Raw genomic sequence first — 19,887 nt, forward strand, 5'->3', positions numbered from 1 at the left:
AAAAAAAAAGTATAGTTTCATCAGTCAAGTTTGAGCAATTTTCACATGCTCTTATCTTTGAAAACTTCTAAAATGAACCTTCCAGCTTCTAAAATATTACGGTGTGATTCTTCGAATTTCAAATGATAAAAATATCTTTATTCTTTTTTTTTTTCTAACCTTCTTCAAAGCCTATTTCCTTAGCCAACGTCCATGGCCATAGCTTCCTTAGATCTCCATATCTATAAATTAAAACTCTTTGGTACGAAGGAGAGAGGACCAAAAGAAGAAGGACAGTGACAGAAGAGGCCCTCCACCTTTTTCCTCTGTGACAAAAGGGTGCCACCATCCTTGCTCTTTCCAAAATCCAATTTTCAGACTATGACACTTGTGGCATCTATTAGCAATATGTAGAAGGGATCAGGGGGCGGTTGTGACAAACCTCTCTTTTCCTATCTTAATCTGATTTCTTTTGAGATCCAATCGAAACAACGTCATATTTTTTCATTAATTTGTAATGTAAATCCCAACTAGAGTAATTCTTTATCCATCATCTCATGGTGAAGAAAGTGCACCACTCAATCACGTTACATCACATAGTGCCAATTAACAATAGGAATGACATTTAATACTGCTCAATGCTTTTTTTCAAATTTTTTTTAATAAAAATATTTTTTCTCTTCATAGAATAAAAAAAATAATACTATTACTTTCTGATATTTTATACGACTTTTTATGAATATATATAATATATTTAATAATATATATCATTTTCTGTGTCTTTATATAATATTCATTGATTATTATGATTTTTTAAACAAAATATATGACTCCTTATAAAAGATATTCACTTAGTTTTTGTTGAGTATCTCAGCTAGTTAAAGATGAAAAGCTAGAGACCGCAAAGAAGATGAAATGCAATGATCAGAGACAGTTCATAAATTGGTATGGATGGTATTATTTTATCACATTGTGCCTCTTAAAATAGAAGAAGATTTTTCTTGAGCATTTTCCTGATAAAATCATGATTCCAACATTCTCATTGATTTAAAAATTTTCAAACCTTGAGACTTGGTTTTTTCAAAAAAAAGTTTTAGGAAAATAGATCCACTAAAGTAGAGAGGGAAAACAACATATAATTGGAAGCCCACTCAAATTTCTAAGGTTTTATAAATTTACACTGTGAAACAAAGGGAAAATTGTATAAACTTGAATTTTACAACTTCAAATATATCTACATCACAAACCATCACAAAGGTCTAGTTCTTCTACGTACATATTTATGGGATTTATTTATTCCATGGGTACTTAATTTTCTCATACCTGTAATACATTAATTACTACTTCATATCAGTCTTAACCCGTTCCTGAATTAAATAATAAATAAAATAACATATACCAGCAAAATGCAATTTTATTGAATCAATGATGAATAGCACTTTAGTTTATACACATAATCACACTGATGCAAATCTCAGCATCAATACTATCTTATTTACATACATACACATCCATCCCTAAACATCACAATAACGAGCTTATAGAGCCCTGGATGCACCACCACTCCTGCCTCATCAGATGCAGCAAATTTACAGATAACTCAAGATGGACACCTCTATAGGACTAGACAAACAAGAATATATGGACAAAGCATGCACCAAAAGTCTACAAAGGCAAAGCCTGCCTTTGCTTAAGCTTCTAAAAAGCGCTGAACATTATAAAGTCCCTCGGCCGATATGCTTCTTGGTACCCTAGTCCTGTGTGCTCTCATCTGAGCAGGGGGTTCCAAGTGGAAGCATACCATAACTGCAGTCAGATTGTCGATAGCCCCTCGCCTTATTGCCTCCTCAACTAATTCCTTGCAACACAATTTCACATCATTGTGTTCTTGGAGCCTCCTCCGAGCAAAGTCTACAGCATTTTGGTTCGAGAAAACATCCCATATACCATCACTGCCTATTATCAAGAACTCGTCATCTTTTGTTAAAGTAATCATCTTAAGTTCTGGTTCAGCACTCAAGGGTCCACCTCGCTCACCAACATCTTTCATGCCCTCCAGATGCCAATCACCAAGAGCTCGGGTAACAGCAAGCTGACCATTCAAGTATCCATCATCAATGTAGCCACCAAGAGATTCAATGCGCGTTTGTTCCGTGACACAACAGGGCCTGTGATCCTTAGACATTTCTATTGCCATCCCAAGTCGGGAAAGCACAGCTCGGCAGTCTCCAGCATTAGCAACTAATAGAGATCTGTCATTGCAATCATCAGCAACCAGTGTCATGAACTCAAGAATAGGAATCAAGATATAATTCAAAATGAAATATGAAGATGAGTGAAAAAACGAAACAAAGAAAACAAAGAAGTGAAATTAGGAAGATGAAATAACTAAGATGCTAGAATAAGATATTTGATAACAAAGAAAAGGGAAAAGCAACAATTCAAAAGATAAAACTTCGATGACAACTTAGGAATAATTAAGCATTGAATGTAGTCTGGACCATAGAAAAGGTCTCAGTCTTAACCAGAAACAAGAAGACAAAAGTCACTCGTACGCATATAAGCTTTAGAGAATTTGATCTGACGAAGACTGCAGAAAAGAAAAAGGATCTTAAGTTTCAATAGATGAATAAACCAACCTTCCAAATATCATCGCAGTAAGTGCTGTTGTCCCAGATGACATTGTAGACTGAACAGTGCATGTCTTTGCAAACTGAGTATCAGTTTGCATAAATGACCTCGTGACTACCTTTTCAAGTTCAAGAGGGAATTCAGCATCTTCCACAATGACCCTCGGTAAATTGTCACGGACAAAATGTGCAGCACCTTTCCCTCCATGTCCATCAAATACCTGAACTCAATTTCATTTAAGGTAGTTAATTACATGCATCAAAACAATGAAAAAATTGAGAGAAGATTGGATAATACACATACAATAGTGTTGTTTTTTTTATCAAATTAAAGCAATAACCTGAGTTATGTTACTATATAACAATGGAGAAAGCTTACGAACAGCTCAAATGTAAATAGCAAGCAGACCATAACTTTGCTCCACAAATTTGTTAAACTATTGTCAGTGAATTAAAGAAACAGGGATACAATGTTGCAGATCTTTGTCCTCCGAAAACCACATAGATTAAGCTATGGTGGAGGCAATCACTATCGTGGTTTTCTAATAATAGTTAGATCTGTAGAAAAAGGCCATATACAACTGAACTAATTCATGCAGATGCATCTTTGACCCTAGGAAGTAGGTACATTAACAACAATGAAGATGAAGGCATCAATGAATTTTTAACAGGGCATCTGTATTTAAATCAACATCCTTAAGTGGTTCATGCATTACAATAGGCTTTGTAGATGCCCTCATGTCCATGCTAGGAGCAGAACGTAGGGAGATGAGATCAAATGATGTCCAAGAATAATGATATGAAGTTGATAAGGAAAAAATGAAGCAGCTTTTCTTTTTTTAAATACAGAAAATATGAAACAGTTTTCACACAATAAGCAACTATAGTTCCTTGCAACTAGAAATTTGCAGTGTTGCTAGGTAGAAAAAACTGGAAGACTGTATCAGACAGCTCACTAAAAAGCTGGGGTATGTTAACTATAAATATGCTTCAAGGTAATGAGGCAGAAACTAAAAAGAACAAGTTATCCAGGGGATTTCATGGAGCACCTAACATCCTTTAAAACTTGGATGATATGATAAGAGTCATCATACAAACACTATTTTTCTATATGTACCACAACAATGCTAACTGTGGTTAATCCCAACCATTTCGTAGGCGGCCTAGTTAATCCCTAGAACCAGCAATTGACTATTAGACCATTGGTTTGCACATGTAACAACTCAGAAATGTGTGCATACCCTAATGCTTAGAATAAGCCATTATTGTCCTAAAGATCGTAAACATCATTTGGTTTTAACTTTTACTCATGGAAACATAAATGAAGAAAAACACCAATGGTTTTTTTCTGCGATGCTAGAAGAATTAAATTCACTTAAGTCTTTTTTCAATAATATATGCAATAAACAAAAAAGTTTTATCTGATTATAGCTATGTTAACTGAAGAACCACAACAATACCCAGCCATATTATACTCAAATGAAGTTCTGAGGGTAGAATACTCAAATCACATTTTTTTGAATATTTTGAATATTTATTATGGAGATATAACATTAATTACAAGTTAACATATAGAATGCGAAGAATAAAGACTTACTCCATAAAAAGAAACAGCCTCATGTTCCAGTGAAGGATAACCATACTTCTTAGCCAAGTCAGAGATGCACACATGGGTATCCTCCATATACATCCGGCTGCCAATATCAGACCACTCCCCTGATCGAATGACTGGCACAAAATCTATTACCTGCTTTTGCTTGCTGTCTATGGCCACTGTGTTCTCACATATTCTTTCCATCTGCCAAAAATACTGGGATCAAATTAAACTAGAAAGGAAATGGTTCCTGCCCCAAAGGACGGGGGTTTGGGGGTGGTGGAGGGCAATGCATGTATGACATCTTCTTATGAACCAGATTGGACCCAGAGCCTATGCATATTTTGGCTCTTATGCTTCACATTTCTTAGAATTTATCAATTATGCTTTCAAGCCATATCATTAGTAAATTATTTTAAAAGCATGAATGAAATTTGGCTTCTCAAATTATGGCACTTATTTGGGACCCAGTTCTGGACCCAATCCATACCATTGGGTGGCAGACAGAATATGGTCTTGATATGCCCAGACTCAACCCATAGACCTGATCGATCATAAGAATCTCTCCAACCCTCATCCTTCCTGATTCTTGGATGTGTAAGGTTTGGGTCAAATCTTGACCTGAATACCCACAAGTTTGGATCCGGGTTAAGAGGTACCTGGGCATGACCAAAGAGCTCCCTTGAGATGGATATAATATGAGTTTCATGTTATGTTGAGAGCAGCATGATGAGGGTGCAGTCAATGAAACACAACCAGTGAACTTAGGTTTTCTAAACTTTGGTTGTCTATCATCAAAAAAAAAAAAGGATATATCTACACAGGAAACAAAGGATGTTTTAGCATATCTATCAGCAGAAGTAAATTTGCTAAGACAGAAGATTACTCAAGAAAGAAATGAATTGCTTCAGAGAGAGATAATCATGCCATATTTCCAGGAGAAGTTCAGCACAATGGAGTAGCCAAGAGGATTAAGAAGACCAGCTTTTGAAGAAAGTAGCTTTTCAAGGATTTTTCAAGTGGAACACCTGGATCTTTGGAAAAATATTTCTAGGGAAACCTATGTTTCTAGCAACACATTAGTCTCTCTAACAACATCTAAAACTCATAACATGTTTGCGCCTTTTTTTTTTGAGGAAATAGTTCTGCACATATTTTAGTACCAGTAAATAGAATACATAAGAACAGTTATATTGGAAAAGTGTATGCTTGTACACAAAGTTAAGCATATATGCCTCCAGAAACTAGGTGTACTTCAAATTGGTCGTTTGTTTCATAGCCACAACGACAAATATCATTTCTATACATGCTTGTAAGAGGAAAGTAGGATAACTCCCCCAAGACAGGCCATTAAGAAATGATTAAACTTTCTTATAAGCATAACATTGTAACATGTATTTGAACAAAATTTGACATGCATTTAAATTGATCACCAACCAAAATGCCTGAATTAAGGTAAAATTCAAAAACTTTGCATAGGTAACAGGACAGCCTATATTTATTACTATCTTTCAGAAATGCAATGAACTTAATCAAATGTCAGAAAAGGCAACAAATACTCTCACTCTACTAATTATAAGGGCAGCCTGGTGCACAAGGCTCCCGCCATTGCAGGGTATGAGAAGGGTTAGAGGTTGTTTCCATATTTCGAACCTATGACCTCTAGCTCACAATAGGGCATCCTTATCATCAAGCCAAGGCTCACCATTCTCTTCTAATATTGATTATGAACTAATTAAATCAAGGTTTTACATGTCAGACCACACTGGTACCAGGCAGGCATGGTATAGGGCTTCATATGATATTGCACTAACACGTGGTATAATTCTTGTTCCAACTTTACACCTTTACAATGTATCGATACAGGGCATACCATGCCATGAAATACCAATAAAGTACTAGCGCAAAACCCAGATCTGAAATGTAAAACCTTGAGTTAAATCATACCAAATCGGAACTTAAGTACCATCAGAGAAATAGCCACTTCAAATATAGCATGAATATCTTGAAGATATACTAGATTAAAGCCTAACTTTTTCCATAACTAGCCTTGAATTTACAGTGTTCATCTATTTGATGTACAACATAATGAACTGATGATGGGCTCCCCATTTTTCCATTTTTTTCGAAAAATATAGAGTGCTTATATATGAACAAATTTTCACTAAAATAGAAAAAGAAAAACACTCACAATTGGAAAAACAAAAGAAACAAAATTAGGCACTAAACAGAGTAAATTGCACTCGACAAATCTAAAATTTCAATTAGTCCATAGAAAGCACACATATTGATACAAGAAAAAGGATGAAAGATAATTGAAAAGATGAGAAATATTTGTCCCCTCAGAACAAACAAGCAAACACCCCCATCACAAAAAATCCATCCAAAAACCAAACAAAAAAGATTAAATAAAGCAGAATTTTAGTGAAAATAGAGTAACATGAAGGTTAAATCTTACATGAGACATGGAAAGATCAGGGATTTTCTCATTCCGGGTCTTACATAGGCTCAAAGATTCCATCTTTTCACCAACCTCAACCAAATTTTCCATGGGCCTGGCTACTTCTCAAGGAATCTCAAGGATCTGAGAACCAAGCCAAGAAAGCCAAACCAAAGAAGAAAAGGAGAAAAAGGAGGAAGAAGAAGGGGAGGAAAGGGGACAGAATATTTGGAGAATATCTTTGGAAATATCTTGATGCAGGGAATGGAAGGAGGAGAAGAATGGAATTAGAAACAAGTATCTAGTAGGAGTGAATTTCTTAAAGTGGGGGGAGGGGGAGAGAGAGAGAGAGAAGAAAAGAGAGAGTCGAGAATTTTCCGAGTCTTGGTAGGATTAATATTGGAGAGAGATTTCTTTTCAAAACAAGAAGTCATGGCACATGTGCGAGGGGCTTTGCTATATGTTCTAAGACCAAGATTTGAGCTCTGATCGCCCATAGGTGAGCATAAGGTATCTTTAACTCAAGTTGCCATCTAAGTAAGAGGATTTTGGTTTCTTTTATATTGAATATTTGAATGACACTAAAGTTTCCTCCCAGTAGAAGATGAGTGCCACGACCATATTTGCTAATGTATATAAGGTCAAAAATATTTTGAAACCAAATGTCATCAAATGGAAGGAAAAGTTGGACACATTGAGTTTATGCCCAAGTTTTGGCTAGCATGACCTATTTAAATCAGTGAACTACTTAAATTTATCATATTTTATGGCTTTTTAAAAAATTTTAGCTGATTAATACTAGCTTAGATTATTATAACCGCAACTAAGGTAATTGATATGTAATTCTATTTTCATCTGCCCAATATGGCCTTGTATAAGTATTATATGAAACAACTAAGAAATTGTAATGGAACAAGCATCCACATATGATTTATAATGAACTTTCTATAAAGGCACCTAATTAGGCAAATATGTTTTGGTGGAAACATAGATGATCCATAGTACTGCCTGAATAAAACTTCTCATGTAAATCATCCATACCTTACATTTGTGAGAACAAAAAGTCATCCTAAAGCAAGTTTCTAATAATTAAAAGTTTTAACAATTAACATTTGACAAAATTTGATGCTAAAGAACATATTTAACTAACAAAGTTCATGCTTCTCTTGCCTCACCATGAAGTTTTTACTGAGTTGCTAATCTAGTAGGGGTACCTCATGTCTTGGATAATCCTACCAAGATCTTCAAGAGGTAGGAGTTAGGAAAGCTTACTGGGCATGACAGGATCTCCAAGCATCTAGAATACCATGTATTGAAACCAACGGGTACCCAATGGTTCATAGATTTCCACAATAATAAACAGCCATGTGTTAACCATCTTTATTTCTATTCATATGGGATAGTTCTTTCCTTATCTCCTTACATCTTGGTCATTGAGATCCAAATTCCCAAGATATGGTTTCCAAAACTAGAAAAAGATCAAGGTATGCCGTCTAAGTATCAGACCCTATATCAGCACCACCCTATTATAGTTTCGGTACACGGTACAGTATAAGACAGCAAGGTATACCAAGTATCAGTATGGTACGAGACTGAATATCAGTACGGTATGGTATGGTACTGATTAATATGGCAAATCTTGGGCCAAATTAGTTTGAATGACAATGCCTCACTAATTAGCATAGCTAAATGCTTGTAATCTTCACTACAATTACAAGTAATATGAGCAAGGATTGATCTAAACCACCCAGGAGAAAAGAAACAATTCTATGTACCCGATCTAGAATAATCTCTAGAATTAGAATCCAAAAAGGATATAAGCCTTCGCATCCATGAATGTTCCAAAGCCATTTTGTTTGAGCCTCCATTTGTGGGTCCCCCTTCCATTCTTTTTCAGCCATCGATGGAGGAGTCATTAATCATCATCAATAAAAAAAGCAATCGGTGACATCCATCAAATAACATTCCTTGGAATTTAATCCCCACTTGAGTGGGATGCCCATAAGAATCCCACATCTTTTATTATTTGTGTCCACGAGCTTTCTTGACATGTTCATCTATCTTCCTATATATCACCTGACCATTGCCTCCATCATGGGTGGCCCATGCATCAGACACTATCCAATGTTAGTCACAGAAATCGTTGTTGCTTAGACATCCAATTAAGCTTTGAAGTTTAGTAGTGCTATTGCTTGGATCACTACTCGTGTCAAAACAGGGTGAGGTCAAGAAAGTAGGACTTGTAAGCTTAACTTATGTAGACATCAATTGCCTAGCATTATAAGTAAGATACATCTCTTAACAGGAATATGTGGATATTTTAGCATATCTATTAAAAAAATTTATTTCTAATACAGTTTTAAGTAGATTTCTTTATTATTCATAGAAGATTTGTCAAAAAATATATCAGCTTCTTCAAGGAAACATATCATGTCATGGCTCCAAGTAATGGTTAGCATGACCAGCTTTCAGGGAAACCAGCTTTTCAAGTTTTTTAAAGTCAAACATATAGACCCATGATATACAATTGCAGTGGAATATACGCTACCACCAGATCTAGCAGCACATTAGTTTAAGTCTTTCTCTAACACCTTCAAAACTTTATACAATTGCACATACTTCAGTACTGTGAAAGAGAATATATAAGAGCTCTTATGCTGACAATGCATACACTTCTAGACAGAGTTACATGAGGCTGAAGTTGGTGGTTTGTTTCCTAGCCACAATGACAATTTTGTTTCCAATATGCTTTTAAGAAGACAATAGGACGACTTCCCAGAGACTCAGGCTCAACAAATGATTGAAGTTACTTATAATTATAAAACAGATCATAGAAGCATGTATTTGAACAAAACTGCATGCACTTAAATTGATCAACAATTGAAGGGCCTAATTACAATAAAACTCAAATAATTCGCACAGGTAATAAAGTTGCACATAATTCTTACTACATTTGGAATAAAACAGTGAAAAACATCAAATATCAGAAACAAGCAACAATCATATTTTGTGCACATCCTTGTCAACAACTACACACCATAGTCACACATAGTACCAAACAAAGAAATGTTGTGAATAAAATATTTCTTTTGATATTGATCATAAACTGGTTAAACTAGCACCGAATCCTGAACTTAAGCACCATGAGAGAAATAGACATTTAAAACCAAAACTATTAAACATTCCCCAGATTAAAAACTTTTTTTTTCAAGAATTATCCTCGAATTTACGGAATAATCATCCCTTTGATGCACAATTTAATAAATTGCTGAAGGATACCGAACCATTTCAGAGTGCTCATTATGAACTAACTTTTTCTCAAACTGAAAAGAAAAGCCATCACAAGAGGAAAAACCAAAAAGGAAGCCTCTGAATATAATAGATCGCTTCAACAACTCCAAAACTGCAATTAAGCACCAAAGCTACTCATATCAATCCACGAAGAAAGCCGAAAGAAAACCCAAAAGAAGAGACATTTCTCTCAGAACACCCGAATGCTTGCCTACCCATGAATCTAAAATCAAATAAGAAACACCAAATCATGAAAAAAACATTAAAAAAGAAGAGAATTAGTGAAAAATAGTGCAAGAAGAAGGTCGAAACTTACATGAGACGCAGCAAGATCAGAACTTTTCTCATTTCGGGCCTCGCAAAGGTCTAAAGTTTCCATCTTTTCACCACCCTCCACGCACATGGCTATGTCTCAAGGACCCTTGATGATTCAAGAACCAAAGAAGAAAAGAGAACACAGGAGGACGAAGAAGAAGAGGAAGAAGGGGAGGAAAGGGGAGAGAAGATTCGGAGAATCTCTTCGGAAATCACTTGATGTGGGAATGGAGAAAAGAGGAAGAGGATTAGGTGACAAGCAATTTAGTAGGAGTGGATTTTTTAAACTGGATGGATAGAAAGAAGACAAGGGGAGAAGAAAACAGAGAGAGTCGAGATTTTTCTCAAAGTGTTCGTGAGACTTATAATGGAGAGAGATTTTTCTTCTTCTTTGTTGAATAGAAAAAATAACGGCACACGCGTGCCACCTGTTCAAAGACTAATATCTGAGCTCTGGTCACCCATGGTGAGAACTGGGTATCGTTAACCAAAGTTGCCACCTCAGTAGATATTTTTTAAAAAAATTTAAAAATATTTTGAATAATAATAAAAGCCCGAACACAAGATCCTAACCCATAGTAGATAGCTGCAAATATAGTGACGTTATTTGCTGAGTAAAGATTTACTCGGTATCTAATCTTTGAGATGAGAGATCATCTAATTCAATACAAAATTGGATGGATGAAAACAGTGCAAGTCTTGATTGATATGGACCATTGCACTAATAAATTGATTAAATTTTATTATATATATTATAAAAAAATTTAGCTAATTAATGCTACTAGCATCATGAAAATTATAACAATAAATTAGAATATTGATCAATAATTTTTTTAATTATTTTTTTAATTTCTTTATAGTGAAGTGGAATATAAACTGGGAGGAATAATCCATCCTTGTCGGAATATAGCAACTTGGGGGAGGATATAGAAAGACGGTGATAAGAAGAAAATTGATAGGACCTACGTATCAAAAGAATAAAATTTTGACAAGCACGAGTTGCTAGGAGACCGAGTAAGGACATAAGAGAGTGAATTCTGTCTGGTCAAAAAAAAATATTTAAGTCATCTTTTCGCTATGTTAATATGCTATAATTCCTTAGAGATTAATATTATAGAAAATTTCTATGAATTATTTTTATTTTTATTTGTTTTGAAAATATAAATTCTTAGACTAGATCCTACAAATAATTTCAAAAAATGAAAGTTCCATTAAAACATTAAAAAAAACAAAAGAACTTTGTCACAAAATGTTGTTCAATCTAATCTATTTTATTTTTTGGATTTTTGTAAACAAATCAAGATCAGACGAGCTCTGAGCAATTATAATAAATAAATAATAGTGCCTATGATTTATGTTAAACTTTTAGTACAACCATCAAATTATTCAAATATATTTTGGAGGTAGCAAAAATGATTAAACTTGGCATCAGAATAAGAATTCCTATATAGATCGGCCATCCATTAAATTTGTTTGTAGTTAGATCACCTCTTGGATCATATTTCTAAAACTTAATTATAATTGGACCATCAATGTTCAACAAAAAATAATTCTACATCAAATCTTGTCGTATCCCATCAAACCTTGCATCTTTCGTTTTACTGCGAAGTTTTGCAATTATAGGCTCATAACCTCCTAATATAATCTCTCGGGCCGACCGGAGGAGGTGGAGAGCGAGGAATGCTCACCGGGTGTGAGAGTGATCTCCAAGCTTCTGGAAGATAATATACAAATGATTGGGGACCCTTTGGTTGATAGATTTCACAATAAATAAAAGGCACACGTTAACCATCTTTATTTGTATCCGTATGCGGTTCTTTTCTTACCGCTCGTATTCGTTATCAAGTCATGACCGATCCAAATTTTTCAAACTGGTTTCCAAAAGTAGCAGAAGACCACAGTACTTTGCGTTACAATGCTTCACAACACCAGCTAAATGCTTCTCATGTTCACTACAATCATAATGGCACTAATAGTGACCTATTTAGACTGCTAAGAAGGAACAACCAATTTTATCTACCCCATCCAAAATCATACTTATAATTATTATAATGAGAAAAAGGTCTCGGTCCTTGTGTTGATGAACCTTCCTCCATAAAAGCCTCTTTGTTTGAGCCCTCCCTTTCTAGTCCTTTATTTCTTTTTCAGCCAATAATGCATTAAAGAAGCAATCAGTGCCATCCATGAGGTAATTTGTGCTCTCTCTTTAATCCTCACCTGAGTGGGATGCTCATAAGATCCCATGTCTTCTATTATTTTTCTTGTCCATTATAAGCTTTATAGACATGTTTATCCATATTCTTAACCTTTTCCCTTTATCATACCTAACCATGCTTCCTCCCATATGCATCACGCTTGATCCATGCTAGATAAACATCTCATTTCTTAATGATAAAATTGGCCTCTAAAATTGACAAGCTTTACCATTGATCAGTGTCCATGTATCAAGGTATGTACAGCAGCCTTGGGAACAATTTATGCTGCAGTGTTCCTGCATATACTATGAGGCTGTCACCTTCAACGATAAGCCAGTGGCACGCGGTTGGTGGATGGCAGAGAGAGCACGGCAACTTCTACGAGGGTGGACCCAAGATTAAAAAGGTTTTGATGGCACTGGGGAGAGGAGTCGTGGAAGAATAAAATGGGCCATATCGGCCGGTTCTTTTCTCCAATGATTTGGGTTTTGATGCAACAGGCAATACTTTAACACTTCCAATTGGACACGCGTGGATGGCCAAAATATGCTCTTATATTGTTTGTCTTCATTTATAGCTCTTGTTTAGATTGAATAACTCCTCATGTTGCATTGATGATAGGTTGGGTGTAGGGCATGAGATATCTAATAGAATAGGGGACGTTAATTGACTTCATCGATGGAAGTCTTTCCATTTTTTTTTTTTTTAATTCCTTTTATTTCCTTTTCTGGGCTAAGAGACTGCACCAATTGAAGTCAACACATTGTTCAGATTTAGCAGTTGAATATTAATTTATTACTAGCTTGAGGAGAAATTAACAATTTAATTCTTGTTTTAATAACACCTAAATTCCAAAATAATTCGTTTCTAATATATTTTTGTTAAATACAGCTTATTTTGAAATGAACAAACCCCACCCTTCAATGCAAGTATACCTTAATGTCATCAATAATTTTTTGGGACATGACACTCTCTTTCCTTTTCATCTCCCTCGTCAGCTCAAATAAGTCTTCTTCTTTTATTTTAAAATGGACAAATCCCCACAGCACCCCGCCCCCACCAACCTCCAGCCAAAAAATAAAAAAAATCAAATCCCTCGCTTGGGTCCACCAATCCCTTTTCACCCTTTTTCCAACTCAAAATCCAAACCTATTGCTTGAGTTTGAGTACCTCGATTTATTAAGGCAGGGAAGAGTAGCCAAGCCTTCCACCGAAGTTAGGTAAAATTAGAAGGCAGGACATGATCAAGGAATAAAAAAGATGAAAGATATCATTATATAAGAACTCCTGCCATTTATTCAACTGGGGGACCACCTTTAGCAATTTCATATTGTTGGAGGCCAACATAGGCCTTATGCATACTTTCTAGCTACAATCCACATATCATTAACATTATTTGTGCAAAATAAATATTATTGTTTTTTACCAAAGCAATTGCTAACAAGATCACTATCTCTGTGGACTGTCTAAATGCAAGCTATTTCTCCTCAAAGTGATGGTCTCTACTATGTCATATACTTATTGTCAATGCGAATAACTACAGGTCATTAGTGTAACTTCTCTGTGTAAGAATCATCATAACATTGCTCCTTAGTTTTATATTCAAGAATCTGAATCAACCATCAGGGGCCATCAAAAGGGGAGAGAGAAGGCTACGTTAGCTAGCAATGATGGTGGGAAGCAATGTGTCATTCCAGTCGGAGGCCAAAGCATCTTGTAGCATAAATTGTGTGGCTGGTAATGCTGCACTTCTTCAGGCCTTGTTGATGCCAAAGGCTCCTTCAAGGCTGGCGTGTTTGGTGCCGGATGACGACTGGCTCAATAATTCAAGTCTTGTGGAGGAAGAGCATGACTTGGGCCGTGCTGATGCAAACGCCACCAAAATGCCTTCTTCTCCATGACTCCATCCAAGAATTCGGTTTGAAAAGGTCAGGGTTGGGGGCTACGTCTGAAAGGGCCCCTACTGCAACCAAGACGCCCCAAACTTCGTGCAGGAGAGGGCATCTTTCTTACAAGCCATATATAGTTTTTTCTTCTTTTTTGCCTTTTTCCTGGTCCCATGCCTCTACCTTTCGTCCATTATTGTCCCCTAGCGCTGAGTTGCATTTTATTTGATCATGTATGAGTTCATCTCATGAGGGTGGGTTGATTTCATAAAAGTAATGTGCATGGCTGTCCAACCATATATAGAAAAATATGTGCCATCTATTCAAAAATGTAGGCTTGACTCTGAGCTCCACTAGGCTAAACCAGTGCATATCTGCTCAACCTAAACATAGGAACATTTTGCTGTAGATAAAAAATTGGAATTGAAAATAGGAAGTCAGATTTTCCAAAAGAATTAAGATTACTAAGTGGACGAAATTTTTCAGGAAATAAACATCGCTGTACAAGGTCCCTTATGGCAGTCTTGGTCCAGGAAATAATTAAATTTAGGGTCGGGCTACTTGGAAAAAAGAGATTTCCTGATGCAACTTCTCTGAATCACGCTTCATAGAGAAAGCAAACAGAGATCCTTTTTTTTTTTTTGGGTAACAGCAGTGGTTGAGCCACTAAACTCTAACGAAATTCCTCCGACATCGGCCATTAACAACTGATTCATGGATGACGGTACCTCCGTGGACCACACGGCAGCCTCAAAGCCACAACTACCCAGATTTGCAAGAGAATCGGCAACTTGATTTGCCTCACGGTACACATGATTGCAAGCACGGATTATTAAAGCTTTTGAAAAGTAACTATGGCCCAATATTGAGTGTAACAGCGTGACATCATTCTTAGATATTACACATGCATTCCTCCATTTCTGTTGACAACTAAATCCAAAACCTGATATCAATCCAGTAGAATTAAGTCTAGATGATAGAATATTAGTTTGAGTAAATTTCCGATCAAATTTTCCTTTTTGAGACCACAAAAATATATATTTTTTTAAATTCCCTTACAAGTAGATGCATATCATGTATTGATATGCATTGGGGATCTTCACCTCAGCCTCAGCCAATTGTATTCTCGACACTAATCGAAGACACTCAAGATCGGATTTCATCGAGTACGAAGATTGTTTTTCGGCCAGCCTGACGTCAGGCATACACCTAAAAACCAGAGCAAGTCCGTAAGAGACACTCGGACGGCAACTTGGATCTTGATCCTGATCGAGGTGGCTATCTTATCTACGGCCGAGATATTTCAGGTTGGCTCAAGCCAACCTCCAGCTAAAATATGCAGCTCTCTCTATTGACAGAATTCATTCTCTTTTGGACTCTGAAATCTTCAGATAAAGAAGGATATCTCTGATTTTCGAATGGAAATAACTGTCACCAGCCTAATCTACGCACAATAATCAGAAACCATTCAGACTTCAAGGCATATACAACTCTAACTTTTTCTTTATAAATAGAGGGACACGGGGACTCTCAAGATAAGCTCTCGAAAATCATCCTCTCTTTCTTTTTGTTCTCCCGTTCTTAACTTGAGCATTGGAAGGTCGTCGTTGGAAAATCCTCTGGGGGGACTTTTTTTGCAGATTTCGGGCCAGAGCTTAGGAGTCACCTCGCATCGCTTCTTCACCTCAACCATCCGACCTCAGGTGCAGGAGTTGGTAGTAACAGTTGGCGCTAGAGGATGGCCCCCTATTTGACTCGGGGTTCTAATCTAAGAAGGAGAGTACCAAGTTCACTATGAGGCCACGAAGAGGAGTATCGAATGTATATCGTCATTTGAACGAAGTGCGGGCTAACAATGTCTGATGGGAGGATATTGCACCTGAGCCAATCCAAAAAAATCCTCCTCCGCCATCAGCATCGATGGTTTCTCATTAGTACAACAGTCTCGTTTTATAGGTACAAGCTTTGTCTATAGCTGTACGTGGATGCAACAAACTGCTGCATCTCACCCTACCTTGGAAGTTCTGTAGCAAAATAAAGGTGGACCCACCAATCGATGTTTTTCCTTGCATAGCCCAAGGATGAGTGCCAGTCGCCTTAGCTAGCCAGCTAGCCCCATCCGAAGAAAACACAGATACTCGCCGACTCCATTGTCGAGAAGAGATTCTATATCAGGCAATTTCTTCTCATGATCACTCTCTTAGGAAGATGAGATGGAGAGAAAACTCCAGGAGATGCAGCATTGGATTGATGTACTACAGAACCAAGCCCCACGACAGCAGGATATGGAGCTCGACTTCAACACCGACCCTCTATTTACTCAGAGGATTATGGAGGAACTATTACCACCTCGGTTCAAAATGCCTCAACTAAAGCCTTATGATGAGACCGTCGATTCTGTTGATCACTTAAAGAGCCTTAAAACTCTGATGCTTCGTTATGGAGTGACTGATGCAATTATTTGCCGGCCATTTCCTTCAACCCTAAGGAAGGCTGCCTGCCACTGGTATTCGAGTCTTCAGTCGAACATGATCAGTTCCTTCAATCAGGTTGGTCAGATATTTGTTGCGTACTTCATCAGCAGTCGTCGATAGTGTTGGATTCAAATTTTCTTGTCAATATTAAGCAACGAGAAAATGAGTCTCTTCGAAACTATATCAATTGCTTTAATGCAGTGACCTTGGAGGTGCGGAACTTAGATTAATCAGTGGCTATGATTGCACTCAAGGCTCGGCTCCTCCAAAATGATCTATTTTTCTCATTTGAAAAGAAATATCCAAAAGACTTCATCGAGATGCTTGAACGAGCTGAGAAGTATGCCCATGCAGAAGAGGCCTAGGACCAATATGACAGATCATAAGCAATGAATGATCAAGGAAGAAGAAAAGATTACCAACGGATTGGATGATGCATTGAGCAAGGGTCCCATCGATCTCGAACTCCACCTTAGAAAGATTGAGCCGGATCCCCTCCTAGGCGATGTCGATCTAGGATCCCACCACAGAGGTTTCATAATTTCACTCCACAGGCATAGATATTAATGGAGATAGAACATTAGAAAGAACTCCCAAGGCTGAAGAAGATGATTATGCCGACATGTGTGAGAGATACAAGAAAGTATTGTAGGTACCATTGGGACCATGGCCACGACACAGAGGAGTATTGGCAGCTTAAGAAAAAAATAAAGACACTCATTCGGTGGGGACGACTGTGATGTTATGTTGATGCCTAATCAAATTGAGAAGAGGCCCCAGATGAGCCACCACATTGTGAAGGCCCCCAGAGGGATCAATCGATAGTAGAAGAAATCTACACCATCTCTAGTGGGCAGTTCGACCACACTTTCTCTGGACCAAGCTGAGCAGAAGAAGAGGGGCCAAAGAAAAGAAAGGTCGAAGATAAGATTATCTTCTCTGAAGCCAATCTAGAAGGAATAAAATATCCACACGATAATCCTATTGTTGTGATTTTAAATATTTTAGATTATGATGTACACCAAGTTTTGGTTGATAATGAAAGTTTGGTAGATATTTTGTTTTACGATGTTTTTGTGTGGATGGGCTTAATTCCTGAGTAGCTAGCAAAAAAAACTCTCCTCTAGTCCGGTTCTTCGGCAATATGGTGCTTGCAAAGGGAGCTATTTCTCTCCCTGTGATGGCATGATGAGCTTCGAAGCAGTCTGCCATCGAAGTGAATTTTTTGATTGTAAAACTTTCATCTACCTATAATGCTATCGGCCCGGGCTGAAATCTCTTTGAGCCATGATGTCAACCTATTATCTAATGGTGAAATTTCCAACTCCTCACAGGATTGACGAGCTCTGAGGGGCCCAACAGCTGATCAGGAAATGCTATATAGAAACTTTATAAGGAGAAATACTTGAAGAGCACCAACGTACAAATGAAGTCGATATTCAAGACAAGCTAACAGAGCAATGAGGTTAGCCAATAGAGGACCTCATTTCCATACCAGTGGATGAGGTTGATCCAACCAAGATCATCAAGGTTGGCTCCAACTTGTGTGAAGAGGACCATCAGCACCTTGCCTCATTCCTCCGATCCAATGCAGATGTGTTTGCTTGGTTGGCCTTTGATATGTTGGACATAGATTCAGAGGTTATTGTTCATCACCTAAATGTGGACTTGAAGCATCATTCGGTTAGGCAGAAGAAGTGAAGTTTTACCTCCAAGCGATAAAAGGCCATACAAAAAGTCGACAAGCTCCTGAAGGTCAAGTTCATTGGAGAAGTTTATTAGCTTGAGTAGTTGGCCAATATAGTGCTAGTAAGGCAAATGGGAAGTGGCGCATGCATCGATTGCATCAACCTCAATAAGGTATGCCCTAAGGATAGCTATCCTCTACTTTGAATCACCAACTAATGGATGCAACCTTAGGCCATCAACTCTTTTCTTTTGTAGGCACCTTCTCTGGCTACAACCAAATTTACATAGGCTCCGAGGACAAGGAGAAAACATCTTTTATTACTGACCAAGATCTTTTTTGCTGTAGGATCATGCCGTTCATCTTAAGAAATATAGGAGTAACTTACCAAAGACTCATCGACAAGATCTTTGAGTAGATCAGAAGGAATATAGAGGTGTACATGGATGACATATTTGTTTAAAAAAGTAGGGTTGTGGAGCACCATATCATCAATCTTGAGGAGACTTTTGCAACATTGCGATGCTTTCATATGAAGCTCAACCCCAGTAAATATACTTTTGGAGTAACATCTAGCAAGTTTCTCAACTTCATGGTATTGTAACATGGGATTGAGTCCAACCTCAAGAAGATTTGAGCACTTTAGGAGATGAAGCCCTCAAAGACTGTTAAAGATGTACAACATCTGATGAGAAGGATTACTACCCTCAGTAGGTTTCTCTCAAGGTTGGCTAAGAAAAGCCTCTCATTTTTTAAGGCTCTTTAGCAGACAAAAAACTTTCAGTGGACAAAGGAATGTTAGACTGCATTCGACGAACAGAAGAAGTACCTCGACTTGCCGCCCCTTCTAAGCAAGCCAGAACTTAAAGAGGTTCTATACCTATATCTCATAGTCTCCCTCCTAGCAATTAGCTCAGTCATCGTTCGACAAGAGGCCAATGTGTAGAAGTCTGTCTACTATATAGGCCGAGTTCTCAATAATGCTGAGGTCAGATGCATGAAGTTGGAAAAGATAGTTTATGCCCTCATAATATCTTCGAAGAGACTACACCCATATTTCTGGACGCATACTATCATCGTCCTTATTGACTAGCCAATTAGGTCGGTACTATACTGACCCAAAATTTTTGATTGACTAGACATGTGGGCCATTAAGCTAGAGGAGTTTAACATAAAATACCCCTCCAAACTATCTATCAAAGCTCAAGCGCTGGTCGATTTTGTTTTAGAATGCGTAATCTCAAAAGAAGGGCTGAACAATAAATCAGAAGTTGAAGTACCCAAGGAATGTTGGGTCCTCCATATAGACGGCTCATCCAATATGGCAGGCTCAGGAGCTGGGCTGATCTTAACCAGCCTGGATGGAGTGGACGTTGAGTACGCCTTGCGTTTTGAA

At 37.3% G+C, this 19,887-nt stretch overlaps 1 protein-coding gene across 3 annotated transcripts; it reads right to left on the reverse strand.

Moving 5' to 3' along the window:
* Positions 1-1,375: 1,375 nt before the first annotated feature.
* Positions 1,376-10,606, reverse strand: LOC105032278 (probable protein phosphatase 2C 27). Of its 3 annotated transcripts, XM_029260971.2 has the most exons (5): positions 10,251-10,603; positions 9,956-10,157; positions 4,207-4,407; positions 2,619-2,830; positions 1,376-2,231 (listed from the first exon to the last, which is right to left on the reverse strand). In XM_029260971.2, the coding sequence occupies exons 3-5, from the start codon at positions 4,405-4,407 to the stop codon at positions 1,670-1,672; spliced, it is 975 nt and encodes a 324-aa protein (XP_029116804.1). In that variant the 5' UTR covers positions 9,956-10,157; positions 10,251-10,603; the 3' UTR covers positions 1,376-1,669. The 3 variants fall into 3 exon arrangements, with proteins under 3 accessions (XP_029116804.1, XP_010904984.1, XP_010904985.1); XM_010906682.3 differs by lacking the exon at positions 9,956-10,157 and having other exon boundaries at positions 10,251-10,602; XM_010906683.2 differs by lacking the exons at positions 4,207-4,407; positions 9,956-10,157 and having other exon boundaries at positions 10,251-10,606.
* Between the last annotated feature and the right edge of the window lie 9,281 nt (positions 10,607-19,887).

Source organism: Elaeis guineensis, chromosome 1, assembly GCF_000442705.2.
Source record: "Elaeis guineensis isolate ETL-2024a chromosome 1, EG11, whole genome shotgun sequence".
In the NCBI taxonomy this organism is placed as follows: domain Eukaryota; kingdom Viridiplantae; phylum Streptophyta; class Magnoliopsida; order Arecales; family Arecaceae; genus Elaeis; species Elaeis guineensis.